Source organism: Amphiura filiformis, chromosome 1 (genome assembly GCF_039555335.1).
Source record: "Amphiura filiformis chromosome 1, Afil_fr2py, whole genome shotgun sequence".
NCBI lineage: Eukaryota > Metazoa > Echinodermata > Ophiuroidea > Amphilepidida > Amphiuridae > Amphiura > Amphiura filiformis.
The window spans coordinates 81483203-81500364 of NC_092628.1; the positions used below are offsets into that span (position 1 = coordinate 81483203).

General features: G+C 36.1%; 1 protein-coding gene across 1 annotated transcript in view; it reads right to left on the reverse strand.

Moving 5' to 3' along the window:
* LOC140154486 (adenomatous polyposis coli protein-like) overlaps positions 1–17162 on the reverse strand; it is a 131220-nt gene that overhangs the window by 27186 nt on the left and 86872 nt on the right. Inside the window, 1 exon segment of the mRNA XM_072177056.1 lies at positions 12540–12648. Within this exon segment, the coding sequence (XP_072033157.1) occupies positions 12540–12648 (109 nt within the window).

The window sequence follows — 17162 nt, forward strand, 5'->3', positions numbered from 1 at the left end:
TGATGTTCAGTTCCTCCCACCAAAGGCGACAGAATGTCCGCTAAGGCTCTCGATGTTTGATAGCCTATGGTCCCTGTATAGTCTACTATCGGTCTCACTTTATTACCGGGTTTGTGTATTTTTGGCTTGCCATAAATTCGCGGGATATTCTCCGCCGTAGGAAACAGAAGATCATACTGATATTTTTCAATCTTCTTTTCTTTTTTCAACTTAGTAAGTATGGCTACCAGTTCTTTTTTGTAGCGTTGAGTGGGATCAGAAGGCAACAGTTCGTATGTGCGCTCATCCGATAACATTGAATGAATTTTGTCCTCATATTCAGCTGTATCCATAAGCACCGTAGCCTTGCCTTTGTCTGCTGGCAGTATAAGTATGGATTCTTCCTTCTTAAGATCTTGGATTGCACGCCTTTCCTCTGCTGAAATGTTCGATTTCGGGGCGAGCATTGCGTAAAACACCAGCAATTTCGGATCTGAGAACCGTGGCTTCATTGTTGGAAAGCTTATGACACGCTTGTTCAGTCGCTACAATGTATTCCTCGTATGGGATCTTGTTCGCGCCGCGAGAAATTCAAACCTTTCGCCAATACACTTTCCTGTGGTTTGGTAAGCTTATGCTTCGATAAATTAATAACCCATTTCTTGAGCTGTTCACCGTTTAATTCAACATTGTCCGTGTATTTCGCCGTCCTTTCAAGTCGGAGCAAGTTGTAATTTTTCCAACTTTTGTTGATGCCGCCATTTTGTTTTGCAAAACTCAGTTTCTGTTTTGCGAGTCACGTGATCGGTCACCTGACCAAACAATGTTTCCGGAAACCGGGAATTTAATTCGGTCTCAAATTTCGTTTTCTGATCTTTAAAACATTATCTTAGCCACGTATACGACCCACTTCTGGGCGCTGGTGCGCCCTCTGTTGGTAAACAGAAGGTGGAGAGAAAAACATCACTCTGAAGATGATCATCGTCCAAGATGGTCGAAACTGTCAGGTCAGTAAATAACTTTTGGTTTTGACAAGATGAAATGTATATTATGAGTTTCTACAAACCTAATGAACCTCTTCAAGAAAATGACCTAGTTGATCTAATGGGCCATTCCAGTTAAAATCCACACTACCCCTGTGGAAGATCTTCCACAGGGGGAGTATGTTTTTCAAATGTAATTGGTCAGGGCTAATCATTTTGAAACTCATACTCCCCCTGTATTATGGCTTTACCTATATCTTCCACAACTGGAGTGAGTATTTCAAATGTAAGTTACCCAATTGTCTATTCTATTCAAAACTTACACTCCCTCTGTGGAAGACTTTAGCTAAATCTTCCACAGGGGTTGTGTGGAATTTAAATGGAATAGCCCAATACTGCTCTCAGGCTAGGCTGTCCGCTCTTCTTAATTCTGAAGTGCCTCAAATTTAGATCTTCTATCAGAGAGCAAAGCAGTATTATGCTATTCCAGTTGAAATTCATCCACCCACTATGAAAGATATGACCTTCATACACAGGGGGTGTAGATTTCAAATGTAGTCACCCATTTGGGTAACCCCATTTGTAATTCACACTCCCTGTGTGGAAGATTAAGGTCATGTCTGCCATTGGGGGTGTATGGATTTCAACTGGAATACGCATTGTAATCCCTTCCCTATGGTTACCAACTGAAGATGCCTTAAGTCAAAATTATTTAGGTAACCCCATTTGTAATTCACACTCCCTGTGTGGAAGATTTAAATCATGTCTTCCATAGGGGTGTATGGATTTCAACTGGAATACCCATTGTAATCCCTTCCCTATGGTTACCAACTGAAGATGCCATGTTAAAATTCTTAAAATATTTCAAAATCTAACACGTAGACAGAAATATAGAATGTAAAGAAGAATAAACATTGGCATATTCATGTTAGGGAATTGTTATTCGCGCTATGACTCTGGCATGCCGTGTCATATTTCAAGACAAGAGACAAGCAAGTGATCCCTCCTGCTCCTCTTCATATCCATATCATCCTACTAGTAACATAGTTTATCTAACAAACCTCAAGTGTACAGGAGATTATGTTATAGATGTTATAAGGGTTGCTTAAAATACACTTGTCCTATGGCCAACTATGCTGCTATGTTTTTCTTACCATGGATGGATCAATCTGGGAGGTTATCACAACTTATGTCTCTACATATTTGCTATTCAATTGACTATAATTTTACGAGTCTAACTGCAAAAAATGAACAAACTTTGAAATTGTTGGATTTCATAAGTTGAATTTATATTCGATCGCTTTTGCAGAAAAGCAATTCTCACACATGCTCAGTGTTTATTTCTGTTTTCAGAGCGTCAAGCGGATGAATCGATACAAATCGCTGAGGCAAAAACTACATCGCTTTTGCGAGTTGAAGAAATCTCAACTCAAAAGCGATGTCGCTTGACACATGAATGCATCAACCAATCATTTCCTATCAATTGGATGTATTATTTTGCTAATTAATTTACCTGCTCGATCATTAACTTTCGGAGCTGAATTTATAATTCAAAACAATAATTATTGAGAGCAATCAAAAAATGTATTTTGATACCTTTTGACTCTATTAATCATTGTCTGCAATCGTGATCTCCATGATTAGTATAAATGCAAAAGTGACGAGCGATGCATCGCAAAATTTGGCAATTGCCCATCGCTTTTCACTCAACGATTGAGTATAAATTCAGCTATACTGAGGTTTTTATTAATATCGATAAGCAAAAAGGTTAGCAGCAATTGACAATTTAAGTTACATTTACAGCTATGTTTATGATGTGTACTTTTTCTATACAGTTTTAAAGAAATCATTTCCCCGCTCTGCAAAAATGGATCAATTTTAGATGCAGGCAACAACAAGCCATGCACTTTGGTTTATTTGTTGATAATAAAGCGCAAAAGATCCATGTTTATATAATTGTCTGTCAAGGTTCATAAACGACTTTTAAAACCACCCAATTTGCAGCCTAGTATACGGCACGGTACACTTTTTTAGCTTGGTGCATATATGTTTTAAACAGTCAGCTAAATTCAGTAGCGCAGGGTTTGTTTTCATATAATGAATTTTGAACAGTTGAGCTTATTTATACAATCTTTTCTGTAAAGGGCATGATCGTGCTTTCCTTTGTTCCTATCTTTTAAAACTATTAGGTAAGATAAACAGATTTTGCTCCGAGTTAATAAAATCTGACTGTTGATCTCACAGAAATTACTTAAAATTTACTACACACTCTATTTTCCCACTAGCAAATGAACAGAAGGAAGAGAAAATAACCTCATGTGTGGATATGGGCTAAGAAGGGGGGACTATAATGCACGTTTATCGACAAACTCTGTATTGGAATTAATGTAAAACAAGAAGAATCATGCAAAGGTGTGCATTGGGTTATAAATCCCAGGGATAAACATGGAATAATGTATGTGGAAATTGGTTTTTTTTGTGCTTTTCAATCACTTTAAAGCTGACAAGAATGTCAGCATGCACAAAACTGTGTAGCCCTATGAACAAACCCTTATATTAAACCATATTAACCCGAACAAGGCTAGAGAGTACCACAAGGATAACCACTACGCATGCATGAATTCCATGTGATGCCATGATGCAATCACCTTAAGTGCTATATGCTCACAGAATCACTGGCCAGGCCAGTGCAACCCCTGTGGCAACCAGTCGGTGATCATGTGCTTGGCACACGAGGGGTCTAAGGTTCAAATCCCGGGTTTCAAAGTGACTTCTTTGTTCATCTTCTCTTCTTTTTTGTTTCTTCTTTCTTCGGATAGCAAAAAGCAGTGTTCAGTATAGGGTTAAAATATCCAATAAAGGTGTTTGGCAATGGCCAATCCCTCTTCTCTCCTCTCTTTCTCTCTATACTCTCCTCATTGGGACAATTGTGAGTTCCAAATAAATCAATTTTAATTGAAAGATACTTTCATTTCCTGTCCATTACTAAACATAGCAGCGTGTTTGTCATGCACATTTATCAGAACTTTTAATAATATTCCTATAGGTGCAACATGTCTCCTCATTATCAGCTTTGGGAGGTGATTTGAAACCATTTCATCATAAAAATTTAAAAACAAAGTTTCCATTTTCAGCATATCTCATTTCATGTCTGTAGGCTAATCTCATGTGGATTCACTTTTACAAAACGTAAGCAGAGTTATCACACCTCAATGTAAGTAGCGAGAATTGTTTGGCGGATCTCTCATGTCATGCAACATTTGCCCCCCCCCTCACCAACTCTGTATAAAGCTGCACATAAAATTGGAAAAAAGAAAATTCTGCCCTACCCAAACTTCCATGTACCACCCTGAAAATCTAATGTTGCACCTTAAGTATAATAATTGTGTGACCCTTAAGGGTATCCGTAGGGAGAACACTTTGTTTTACGGCCAGGTCTGGCCAGGTGCATGTTTGTTCGCAGTCTACAGGTGTAACTAGGTTGTTGTATATTCTATAATTTTCCTGGTGTGTTAACTGTGATTACATCTAGACACCAGTTTATTTTTTATTTCAACGGGACCCTAATTTAATGAGAAAACGCCCGAAAAGAGAGGCCCGGCAAAAGCCGATTTGCAGACAATTTTGTAGCTACAGACAGCTCAGTATTCCATATAACAACTACGAAACCAATCAGTGCCAGAAGTGTTGATTTATATTTCATCCACTTAGGTTTGGCTTAACCCACTAAAAGGTAAAACTTTAAGGCTGATCATTTTAATTATAAATGTAGTGTGTGTGTAAAAGTATATTTCTCAAAATGGAGGAGAGCGCCTATGACTATTGTCCGTTCTGTCTACATGGTCTATGATAATTATTTTCTTACCGAAATAAATTCACTTAACACAGACCACGGTTGCCAAACAAATGAGGGCAAACCGCGGGTCAAATCATTGAAAAGTCGCCCAATATTTTTACACTTCGACCAAAAATTAAAAAAATACTTAACACGCGACATAAATAAACAGCCATCTATCAAGAATGACAAGAGGAACATGAAAAAAAACCCCACCTAATATATGAGAGCATGCACCCCAATAAAGAATTGCTTTAAAATAAAACAATGGAAAATCATGACATGTGAAATGTATGTTGATACACTTATAAATAATACTCAAGGGTGAAATAAAAAACACCTTATCTACCGATATTTCCACAGTTAAACATACTCAGTGATCACTTGTACTAAAACAAAAATAAAGAAATACTTCACAAATGATAAGAGGAACACATAAAAAATAAATAAGCGAGCATGTCCCAAAAAAAATTAGTAAAAGATAAAATAATGATAAAAGCGTACAAGAAGGGGCAAAATATTTGTCGCAAAAACTTATTAAATGCTCATTTGCTCTAAGATATTTAATGTTTGCAATTTACTCCTAGTTTATCATTTATTTATTATTTATCTAGGCTTATATATCTTTTATTTATTTATCTATTAATTTATCTATTTATCAATTTATTTCAATATCATTTTTATTAAGTGCCTATTTATAATGATATTTAAATCTATCAACATTATGCTTACGTCATCCAGGAGTTATTATCCCACTTGAAATCGCCATATAAACACAAATTAATAAAGAAATACCCAATGGGTGAAATAAAAAGCATTATCTATCTTTTCAAGAATGAAAAGAGGATATAAAAATATAACAGAGCATGTCCTATAAACATGATAAAGAATTATTTAAAATCGTACAAATGTGAAACATGTAATATGACATATACTTAAGGGATCTGGAATGAGCGTTTTGAGCGTTTCGACAGTATTTTTGTGGGAAATGAGAGCACATCAGACATATCGAATTGCATTCTGAATACTGAAGAATGTCTTTCTCATATCAAATAATTTTCATTTTTGAAATTCACGATATAATGCAAATTTTATGACAAATTATTAAAATTTGATATTTTTCAAATTTTGATATATAACAGTCCTCAAGTAAATTTTATAAATCTAATGACATATTCTTAAAGTGTATGTAGCTGGGAGGAAAAGCCGACGATCAATTGAAAATTTTGACCTTTCATATTGAAGATATGGATTTTATTTCCCAAAAAGACCTTTTTTTTTTGGGGGGGGGGAAATTCATACCTAAAGAATGTATCATTAAATTTATAAAATTTACTTCGAGGACTGTTATATATCAAAAATATCAATTTTAATGATTTGTCATAAAATGTGTATTACATTGCAATTTCAAAAAATCAAAATTATTTGATATCAGGACATTCTTAGTATTCAGAATGCAATTCGATATGTCTGATGTGCTCTAATGTCCCACAATAAATACTGTCCAAACGTTCATACCCCAGCCCATAACATAAAACAAAATAAAACGGTCATGATAATATGACATTAAGGGCGAAACACCACTAATGAAGCGTCTTGGTTGAAATGCACGGAAAATTAATGTCTTTCTTTGCTCAATTTGAGGCCTTTTTGGCTCTCATAGTTGCCTGATGTACCCGTTACATTTTATTAAGAAACAAGGTAGTATAGTTTCTCTCCATTGATTTTGCAATAGCGTCTCCAGGAGGGGGGCTCAGAGGGGCTTTCAGATTTATGCGGTGGGGGGGGCTTAATGGCTAAAATCGCCAAAAACCGCCTAATTTTACATATCCCTCTAGCGTTGGTTGTCAGTAAGAACTGAGTTGTTTTCCCGGCTCCTGTCTGTACAGAAAGTCAGTGGGGGTCATTTACTGGTGTGCACCCTAAAAGGCCCTTGTCATAACCAATGGTGGCGGCATGATTTTTCCCGTGCATGGGGGTTTAGGGAAAATTAAATTATATGTCTAAACTTGAGGTTGCATGTGTAAAACATGGTCTTTTTTTAACGCATGTTTGGGGTATTGAAATGATATTTTTTTGGCTTGCACAATCATGGTAAAGATCCATGTCATACATAAGAGATTATAGGACATACAATACTTGGTAGGCCTAATGATAATGCGTAAACTTTGTACCTGTTAGGGAACTGAAATCAGACTGAAAACACAAACGTCATTCGAGGCTCTGTCTCACCAGTTGCATTTACAAGGCCCTTGTTATAACCAGTGGTGGCGGATGATTTTTTTCGGGGAAGGGTCACACAGGTTCTGAACAGAAGCGTCACATACGGACCAACCCACACTACCGAGAACCGCGAATGCCGAGAACCGCGAAAGCCGAGAACCGCTCTAGTTGGTTAAGGTTTCTTTCACTGATTTTACATCTCCAGCACTGAGACTAAAATTTGTTGTTCTGGATAAAAATATAATGGTTCCGCTATTACTAGGAGTTGCTGATTAGTGTTGTGATCTATTGGGTAATCAAAAAGTGTATCTATTCCGTGATACCAGGATAAATGGAGCCTAATCACACACGTCTCAAATACGATATGGCCAATGCATACAGCCACAAATGCACTTGTACAGCTGAATGCAGTTTGAATTTGAAACAGTCATGGTTTTAACTGACCCCTCATCTGAATATAACCTTTATCATAATAAAGACAAATTTCATAGTTCTAGTCCAATTAAAACAGCACTTACTGTGGACATTTTACACTGTTTTAATTGGACTAGAACTATGAAATTCGTCTTTATTTTCAATATCAGTCCTGAAGAGCATGTTCAATAACCTTTATCATGTTTATAGGCAATATAATTTTGAATACGTAAATAAAAAATAACAACGGTAATCAATGATCATTTCCATGAACATCAAGGACCTCTTGATTGCACTCAACATCCATCTAGAGAGTATTAAAGACACTTGGAACCATACTGATGAGCCATAATATTCAAATGAATTGATTTATGCAAATCTGGTCCTATCATTCAGTATTTGCAGCTGATTTTAATCTCTTTAATATCATCATCAATTACAGGATTCCTCTACACTATAATACTACTGGTGGTCATGTTATTAATTAGGCTTCATATTTGCGGTTCAATGACCACAAGTACTATAGGGTGACCACTAGTGGATGCACTTGACCACCTGATGGTGACTGGACCAGTAAGCATTTCTTCATGATTACACGCCAATCTTCATACGTGCTTAGAACAATAAATATGTCTACTACGTACTTGTAAGGCATGATGTGTACTTGTAGCGCTAGTTCTTGCTTAATTAATTTCACATCACCTGAGACACAGCATCGCCTATAGACAGTAGGGCCTGACAGTATCACTGCTACTGCTAGTAGTGCTGCCACTGAATGCGATTTAGCTGGATCAGATCAAATTCAATCAGCGAATTTTCCCCTCTGTAATTACTTACAGAGTAATAGCAATTGAAAGACATGTTGTGGACACCATACGCTGACAACATACTTGGCATCGCTGTGCATATCTCACATACAACACATTCTACAAAAGAAAGCATAACAGTACATTAAATCCAATTCCATGTATTTTTATCTCATCAAAGCATAAGCATGCTTGATGATTGAAAATTATTTAAAAGGCCAACATACAGTTTGACATTTTGCGTTCATTTTTCTGTTGCAACTAATGTCGGACTATTCTGGCCTTAAGCCTTTTCAAACCTGCGATATGTTGTATGTGCTCATCAGATATGTGTCCATGCAGAAAGGAACCAATATCAAATGGCATTTTTAATTGAGTAGATTTGCTTAGGGATAAGTTTCAGTTCAAAGTGATCTAAATTGAATGTATCATATTCATGATTGATATCTAGAAAACTCAAAACTGTTCCACATTAGCCTTTTTGAAGTATGGCGTACACAAAAGGAGGGCAGTCTTCAATCTGGGTTATCCACTTCGTGCAGCGCCATCCTATTGTGTCCGCCATATCTCGAAAAGGCTAATTATCCAACACTGCACTGGAATCATATTTGCTTGTATAACTTACACCATGTATACACATTTTTCAAATAATGCTGATAAATTAAAACTCCACAGCTTGACAAACCATCTGCTATTTTGCTTGCATCATTAAACAAACAGTTCCAGAAATCTCTGACGTTGGATATCATCAGAACACCTAGACGCACGCACAACACGTTACAAATCACTCAATCACCACATGGAGACCCTGACAAAAAACAACTTCCCTATCTTATTTCACCACACCATGAATTTTCATGCTCATGCACATGCATCCCCTGTCCTCATGTCTAATATTTATGCATTTTCTTGCCATTTTTACCTTGTAATGTCTTAAAAGTGGTATCTTTTGACCATTACTTCACTAACCAGTGAATTTCTTCCCGTCAATGCATCTACTTGACCCTATCGTTTCAATGCATTTTCCTCTTAAGTCTCTCTAGCGTATGCATGATATTGTACTTCCTTCTCTTTCATTGCGCTATTCCAGTTGAAATCCATATACCCCATATGGAAGGCATGACCTTAATCTCCCACACAGGGGGTGTAGATTTCAAATGGAGTGGCCCATTTAGGTAACCCTATTTGAAATTCGCACTCCCTGTGTGGAAGATTAAGGTCATGTCTTCCACTGGGGTGTATGGATTTCAACTGGAATAGCTCATAATTTTTGAGCTGATGAACAGGTAAAAAGCCAGGGACAGAAATCACCTTTTATATCTGTGGTTGACAAAGTGCTTTGTGACAATTGGGATAAGATGTTTTTGATTTGATCTAAATAAGAACAGTGATCCAAATGGAATTTTGCTATAAGCATTGTGCCTGATCCTCTCACATCAAATACTTAGAGATTCTTGTTTTCAATCTTTGAAGATGTGTCTCTTTTTTATACAAGAAACAAATTTACAGTACTATAGTGTATATTTGAATAATTTATGAGTTTAATTTGAATATTTTACACACTAACGAAAGTAAAGTCACATTTTTTGACATTTCACTTAGTCAAAGTATCAAATCATCATATTTTTGTACAATACCAAAGTCTACTCCGATTATCAACTGGATGTATGCATGCACATGAATTTTCAAACAGACAGTCAAGATGCTGGTTCAATTTTCTTGATGTTGTGTCCATTTTCCACTTGTCACTTGAACAACTGATTTCTTTTAACTATTACTATAACAACTAGATCTTTCCTGTCATTGCATATCTACTTGACCTCAAAGAAGTCAAACAATTTACTCTGAGGATGCTACGGTTCTTTAAAGTACATCTTCAGTATTAACTAGAATTTATCCTTTGCTTATAGGATTAAGTGCATTTCAGTCAAGAATTCACCAAGGGAACTTAAATTTGATTTTGAGCCCTCTGATCTGTACTGGAAGACCACGGGGAGCTCAAGCATGCAAGGGACACACATCTGTTACAGCTAACATATGACTCTCAGCTCCTGTTTAATAACTTGACAATTGTTCAAATTATGGCTCCATGGGCAATCTTAGACCAGAGTGTACCCTGGCCACATGCAATTTTTAACTATCATTTCCATGTAAAATATTGCTACCAAAATCTTACAAATGTTATATCTTATTGAGTTTGATTTCATCTTTATTTCTCTGATCTTAGAGTTTTATCACCATATAGCACATCACCTGTCCCTAAAGACCTCGGTTGACATCCTTTATCAGAAAGTGTCATTTCCACCTACAAACTAAATCAACTTGACCTTATTTTTGTTATATTTGTGAACTTCAACTGACGTAAGTATTTGCTTATCTTGTCATTTTTCTCTCTTGCTTTTAGTATCATCCTGCATATAGTGCTCTAAGTAACTCGGTGCACTCAATTCACCTGTTTATCACGGTGAACTGGCTTTAGAAAAGTGAACTTGCTTTAGCTTTTTGACAAAATAAGAAACAAAATTGAGATGTTAGTTTTATTGGAAATATTATCTTGACTATTGCCTGGATGAAAGTTGGTGGTCCCACAAGTCAAATATGTTTATGGGGAATACTTAGTTCTGTCTATCTAGAATAGTAAACATAAATACTATTTATTTACACTAAGGTAGAATTACATCTAAAAGTATATATGGCTCTAAATGAGGGGTGTTTTTTGATGATAGAGACGAAAGGCACACATCCTCCACAAAAACATTATTGGGAGTTTGAGCAACTATATTACTGATACAGGGGTTGCGCATACATAGGTATATTATTTTAAGATCAAATCTATTGTAGTGTTTTTGTGGATGGTGTCTGCCTTTCATAAAAAAAACCCTTCTTTTACAGGCATTTATGCTTGTAGATTGAATTCTATGGTATATCATTCTTTTCACTAATACTGTCATAAAGTAGCCCCTGTGATAAATATTTTGACAATGACAGAAAATGTACCTGAATGCTATTTGGTTAATATGTTCAAAATAACACTTCCATTAAAATGCAGTATTTTGAGTCCTGTTGAAAACTGTTCTTAATATAGAACATCATTCCAACAACATCACATCTTTTATAGTATGGAAAATACATATATGATGCAGCAGACTGAATAAAAATGCAATCAAAAATGTCCCCATTTTAATTAGCAAGTGTTGTCAGACTGACAAGGAGGAGTGCCCTTAACCCAATGTCTGGTAACAGCAAGCTAATTGAATCATCTGAAGTGGCCATCCAGATGTTGGACAAATTGTTTTAGTATTGATCAAAAGTTTGTAACCAATTAAGCAGAAAGCTCTGCCTATACGTATTGATTTTGATCCATTGCCATGAGATGCCGGTAGCTACAAATAAACTGGGAGCGTTTCATTGCCGACTTCACATGTTCGGATATAAACAAATGTTTAATTCATCACATTATGTAACTGCCTATTGATTTTGATCCAATGCCAAGAGATGCTGGTAGCTTGAAATAAACTGGGAGAGTTTCATTGCTCATTTCAAATGTTCAGATATAAACAAATGCTTAATTCATCATGTTACGTAACAACAAATCGGTCAATACCATTGATCTAACTGACCTCTCTCTCTTTAGTCATTTAATGTAAAAACAATGCACACTTGTTTTGATTGCTGTTGCTGAACGTTGCTGAACATTAGAATCTGTCACAGATATATGATATGCAATTTGTCCAATGCTTTTGTTGTTTTTGTATTGAATAAAATGTGATACATACATTTATAATGCGGCTGGCTGCACAGGTCCTCTGTCACCAAGGTACCCGACTGGTACACACAAAGTTCCTACATAGTACCAATGCTGCTACTGCACAGGACCCACCTGCACTGGTACTACACTGGTACTCTCTTGGTACTGCACAGTACCAGCCAAGTACCTTGGTGACAGGTTACCTGTGCAGGCACCCCATCTTGTAGTGCCACTGGAAGTATGGTGTTATATAATCAGGATTGCTGATACATTATACCATGTTGTGGTATGAATCAAGATTGATGCCTCCTCAGATGCAAACCTAAAACCAAGGAAAATCCCTGTCGCAATCTTTATACATTTGTCAATGTAATCAAACTGGTTACCCCATCATAGAGCTCTGAAACAGGATGGATGTGACTGTGTTTGATTGGTTTAGTTACACAATGCATTGCTACATTACATTGGCAAAATATTGCAGAAAGACTGCGACAGTGATCTTGGGTATAAAACAAGCAAAAGATCAATCAACAACAAAGGGTGAAGCTTACATTTTCTGTGATTGGTAGTTTCTCTATCTTCTGCTGAAGGCCAAGCTGTTGACAATTGAACAAATTCTTTAGTTTCTCTTCATTTTCTTCTTCAGCTAACACCGTTAATCTGCAATGAGATAAAAAATAAACAAATACATTACAATGTGGAATAATACAAGCTAGTAACCCATCAATAAGTTGACCTCATCCATGTGCATGATGCTGCTACATATATACCTTCTAAATCTTGATGTCTTACTTTATCAAGAAACTACTAGAAATGCAATCAAGTTACTCATCCATAAATAATTTATATTAGATGCTTCAACACCTTACTGTGGCTTTCCTTTCAAGAAATGTCACTGAACTTGAATACTGACTGCCCCATTTGATTCAACACTATACATTACATAGAGTGTTCCAATATGGAGGCACTTTTCCATATTCACTCCTTTGAAAATGGTTCATGCAATTCCAATGAAATATGCTTGTACTCATTTCAGTGAATGTGTCCATAAAAACATTTGATTTACGGTCACTTGATGTTTTTATCAAAATTACATTTGACATTATATTATTGTAGTACATTTTCCCATGTAGAGGGATATTACAATGCGCCATCACAACTTGGCCAATATTTAAAGAGAGCATGAATAAAATATCCAGTGTTTCTATACATTAGCCATGCACTTGTTGGCAAACAAGGCTCAAATGATGTGACACGAACATAGAAGATATAAGCTGCGTAGATCAAAGGTCCTCACTTCTGAGTGAGGCTAAATAGAACTTGTCAAAATGTCAAAATCTTTTAATCTTTACATGCGTATAGCCATTGACAAATATCAGCTCATTCCAAAATTTGTTAAATGATGACATGACTGTCTTTCTCAAACCGACTTTTCTTTCTTAGTGAAAATAGGCTATTCCATTTAAAATCCACACTACCCCTGTGGAAGATATTGGAAATATCTGCCACAGGTGGAGTATGAATTTCAAATGGAATGAGCACATTAGATAGCCATTTGAATTTCATACACCCTCTTAGAAAGATTCAACCTGAATCTTCCCCTGAGGAAGGGTGAGTTTCAAATGGAGCTGCTAATATGTTAATTCCATTTGAAATTCATGCTCCCCCTGTGGAAGATATTTCCAAAACCTTCCACAGGGGTAGTGTGGATTTTAAATGGAACAGCCCAATACCATTTCCATCAACTTAAAAATACACACCATTACATTCCAATTCTAAAACCTCATTACCAAACCTCTAGTTAATATCTGCATATATATTAGATTCTACAACCCTACTCTTCAGTTTATTTTTGGAAGGCAACAGCTCTTAATATGAAATTACAATTTCTGAGGCAGGGGCCCTAACGTAATTCTCCGGTGTGGCAAGGCAACGTTTTGTGGTTAAGAAATTGTAGGCACCTCGATTGAATCCAACTTGGTTGGGAAGGTTTTCTTATTTCAATTTGCAAGTATAAATGTCAATACTGTGTGTGCAGCATTCTTCATTACACATTAATTTAAACAAAATGTTGTCATTATTGCTGAATTTAGTCATGTCTGATTAAAGTATATGATTGATCGCTCAAAAATAACTTGAAAGAAATAAACACAGCATATTAATTGAACAGAACAAACATATCATATTTGTGACATGATCTGGTCCCAGGGGCCAAATATGAAATGAGATAAAGGCAAAAATATAAAGTACAAAAAAAAAACTCAATGAAATATATAAGAAAATACACAATACAAAGCTTCAGAACTTTAGAACCAAGTATGCCAGATCTTTGGTATTTTCAGTATAATATGATAGCCTAATGTATATAAGGTAATAGTTAAAATAACTCATTGTTCAAAAATGCCTCCTTTGGGCCCCATGGAGCATGATCGTGTCACATTTACCAATTATTAAATAATCATTTTCTTAACACCTACTCAAAATTAGTTAATAATCATTCTCTCAGCATCTTATCTACGTGCAATTATGATTATGATTGTATTTTAACCTACCTTATCATATGAAAGACTCTAAAACTCTTGATTGAACAATTTAAATCGTCTTCGAAAACATATTTATTTACTCTGGCATTTTGTAATAATTGATTTCTCATGTTTTTTGTTTGTACATGTTACTTTTATTTGTTTACTGTTTTTTGAATTTTGTTTTCTTTGTTAAGCGCTAAGGGACTTCGGTGTAAAGTAGTATAAAAGAATTGTATTATTTTTAAGTGAGCTCAGATATTATACCAAAAATAATCAACAGACAAAATTAAGATGATTTTCTGAGAAACTGTCAGCCTGTTACGCTAATTGTCATATTTTGTAATTTTGAGAACAAAGAACAAAATGTTGTTCATGCATGCATCAGTTACGTAATCACCCTAATTATTTCGGATTATTCCCTTTCCTTTGTATCATTATCATTTATTCTTGTGAAAAGATTGATGAATAAATATGTTTAAATGCATGCTTGAACCTTATTTTGTAATTTGTTCTCAAAATTACAACAAAAATACTTGGTAGCAGGGTGACGATATACAAGCCTAAAACCAAAATAATTCATAGTAATAAAATAATGAACCAGTTATCAATGTTAGATGCTTTTCTGACAGATACAATACTAAGACCAAAACAAATTAATAGTAATAATGATCCAGTTATCAAATCAGTGCCAGCAAGCCTGCCATCTAAGACATGCTCTCATGTGTCAGTAGCATTTGATTCCACCCTATCACATCTAGATTTCATTAACTCTCATGTGTCACTTTCAAGTGTAGAGACAACAAATCCAAGCCAGAGACACAGGGCACATCCTGTAAACTGTCTTTTCAAGGTGTGATGCTACAATAGTATGCCAATGCTACAAAACTCATTCATCAATTTAACAGACATGTTAGCACTGGCATCTTAATGCATTGGATTCACCAGGTCTGTTTGGGGGTTATTTTTGGATGGATACAATGATAGAATACAGGGTGGTGAAAAAATCTTTTTCTGAAACTGAGATTTGTTGAGGTGTTTCTTTTAAAATTACACCACACATGCACCCCCACAGACATATCATAATCCAAACATAGACTTCTGTTATATTTCACCGCTAACCGTGGACCTGGTATTACACCTACCATAGAGCACCCTACTCCATATGCAAAGTTATCCTGTATAGCACCCTCTGTTGCTGTCTTACGACCGTGTACGTCCACGGCTCGCTATGTGTGGTTTTCACTATATAAGTGTGGACTCAAAGTCCACGTTTGTAAGTGAAAACAAATGCACCCCCACATACACACCCCCACTAACAGAGGCAAACTCTTTCTATTTCAAAACCAGACTGTAATTAGTTGTTATATGGAAAACTGTTATCAATAAAATTCTGTCAAAATCATCTTCGAACACAAAAATCTTATTTTATTTCTAAACATCTATGCTACCTGTCCCTGTCGTGCTTTCCAAGTTATTCTTTACCGAGTTAAACTGACCCATTCTGCACTGACCAAAACATTCATTCAATGTCCGCTTGACGCATTTGTTATTGCACTTGCCCAAATGCTCCATTTTCCAACTTAGTCTGCCCTGTAGGGGATTGTCATCTTCATCTTGAAAGTGAAGAAAAGCAATATTGACAACTAATAAGTTTGTTGAACCACAGTTGAGCTCAATATAGAAGTATTGCTGCCATAAAGGCCACAGGGATATGGTTATCTTCAGGGGCATACATACATGTACATTTCACCTAAATATTTAGAATGGAAGTTTATGATGATGAAGAAAGTAATTTTGACATGTAATAAGTATGTAGACCAATGGCAGGGCAAAGCAATACAGGTAGATGGAGTATCCTCATAAAAGGGCAATTGGGTAGCATAATGCTATCTGAAGGTGTAATGTAAGGCATAACCAAAATGGACTATTCCAGTTGAAGCCTGTCCAGCCCCTATGGAAGACAATTCCTTAATCTCCCATACAGGGAGTGTGAATTTCAAATGAAGTCACCCATTCAGGTAACCCCATTTGAAATACACACTCCTTGTGTGGAAGATTAAGGTCATGTCTTCCATAGGGAGTGTATGGATTTCAACTGGAATAGCCCAATGCAGAACTGCCACTATTCGCTGTAGAAGTGACGTCATAACCGGGTTAACTACCACAGCAGTAGATGAATACAATTTTTGACTATATCGCCCTGCACTACAAGCAGGTTGCACTCATCACCTGTGTATGTCTGCAATCATAGATTGAATAGAATACCACTCTTTTCACAGATACTAATCTTACAGGTGCAAGTGATCAGCATGATATGGTTCAATCAATGCATAGGTACCATGTGAGAATTGTAGTGCAGGGCGATATAGTCAAAAATTGTATTCATCTATAATTGCTATGGAAGCATTACGTCACTTCTACAGCAAATACACATTCCCTGTGTGAAAGACTGAGGTCACATCTTCCATAGAGGATGAGTGGATTTTAAGTGGAATAGCCCAATGCAGAACTGCCACTATAAAGAACATAGATTTTGCTACATTAGTGTACTGCATGAACAATTTGACATGCAGTTACACCTTGGGTGGCTATATAGAAAGGAGATATAGAAAGAAATTGAATTTCTGTGATGCTTATAATGAATAAATG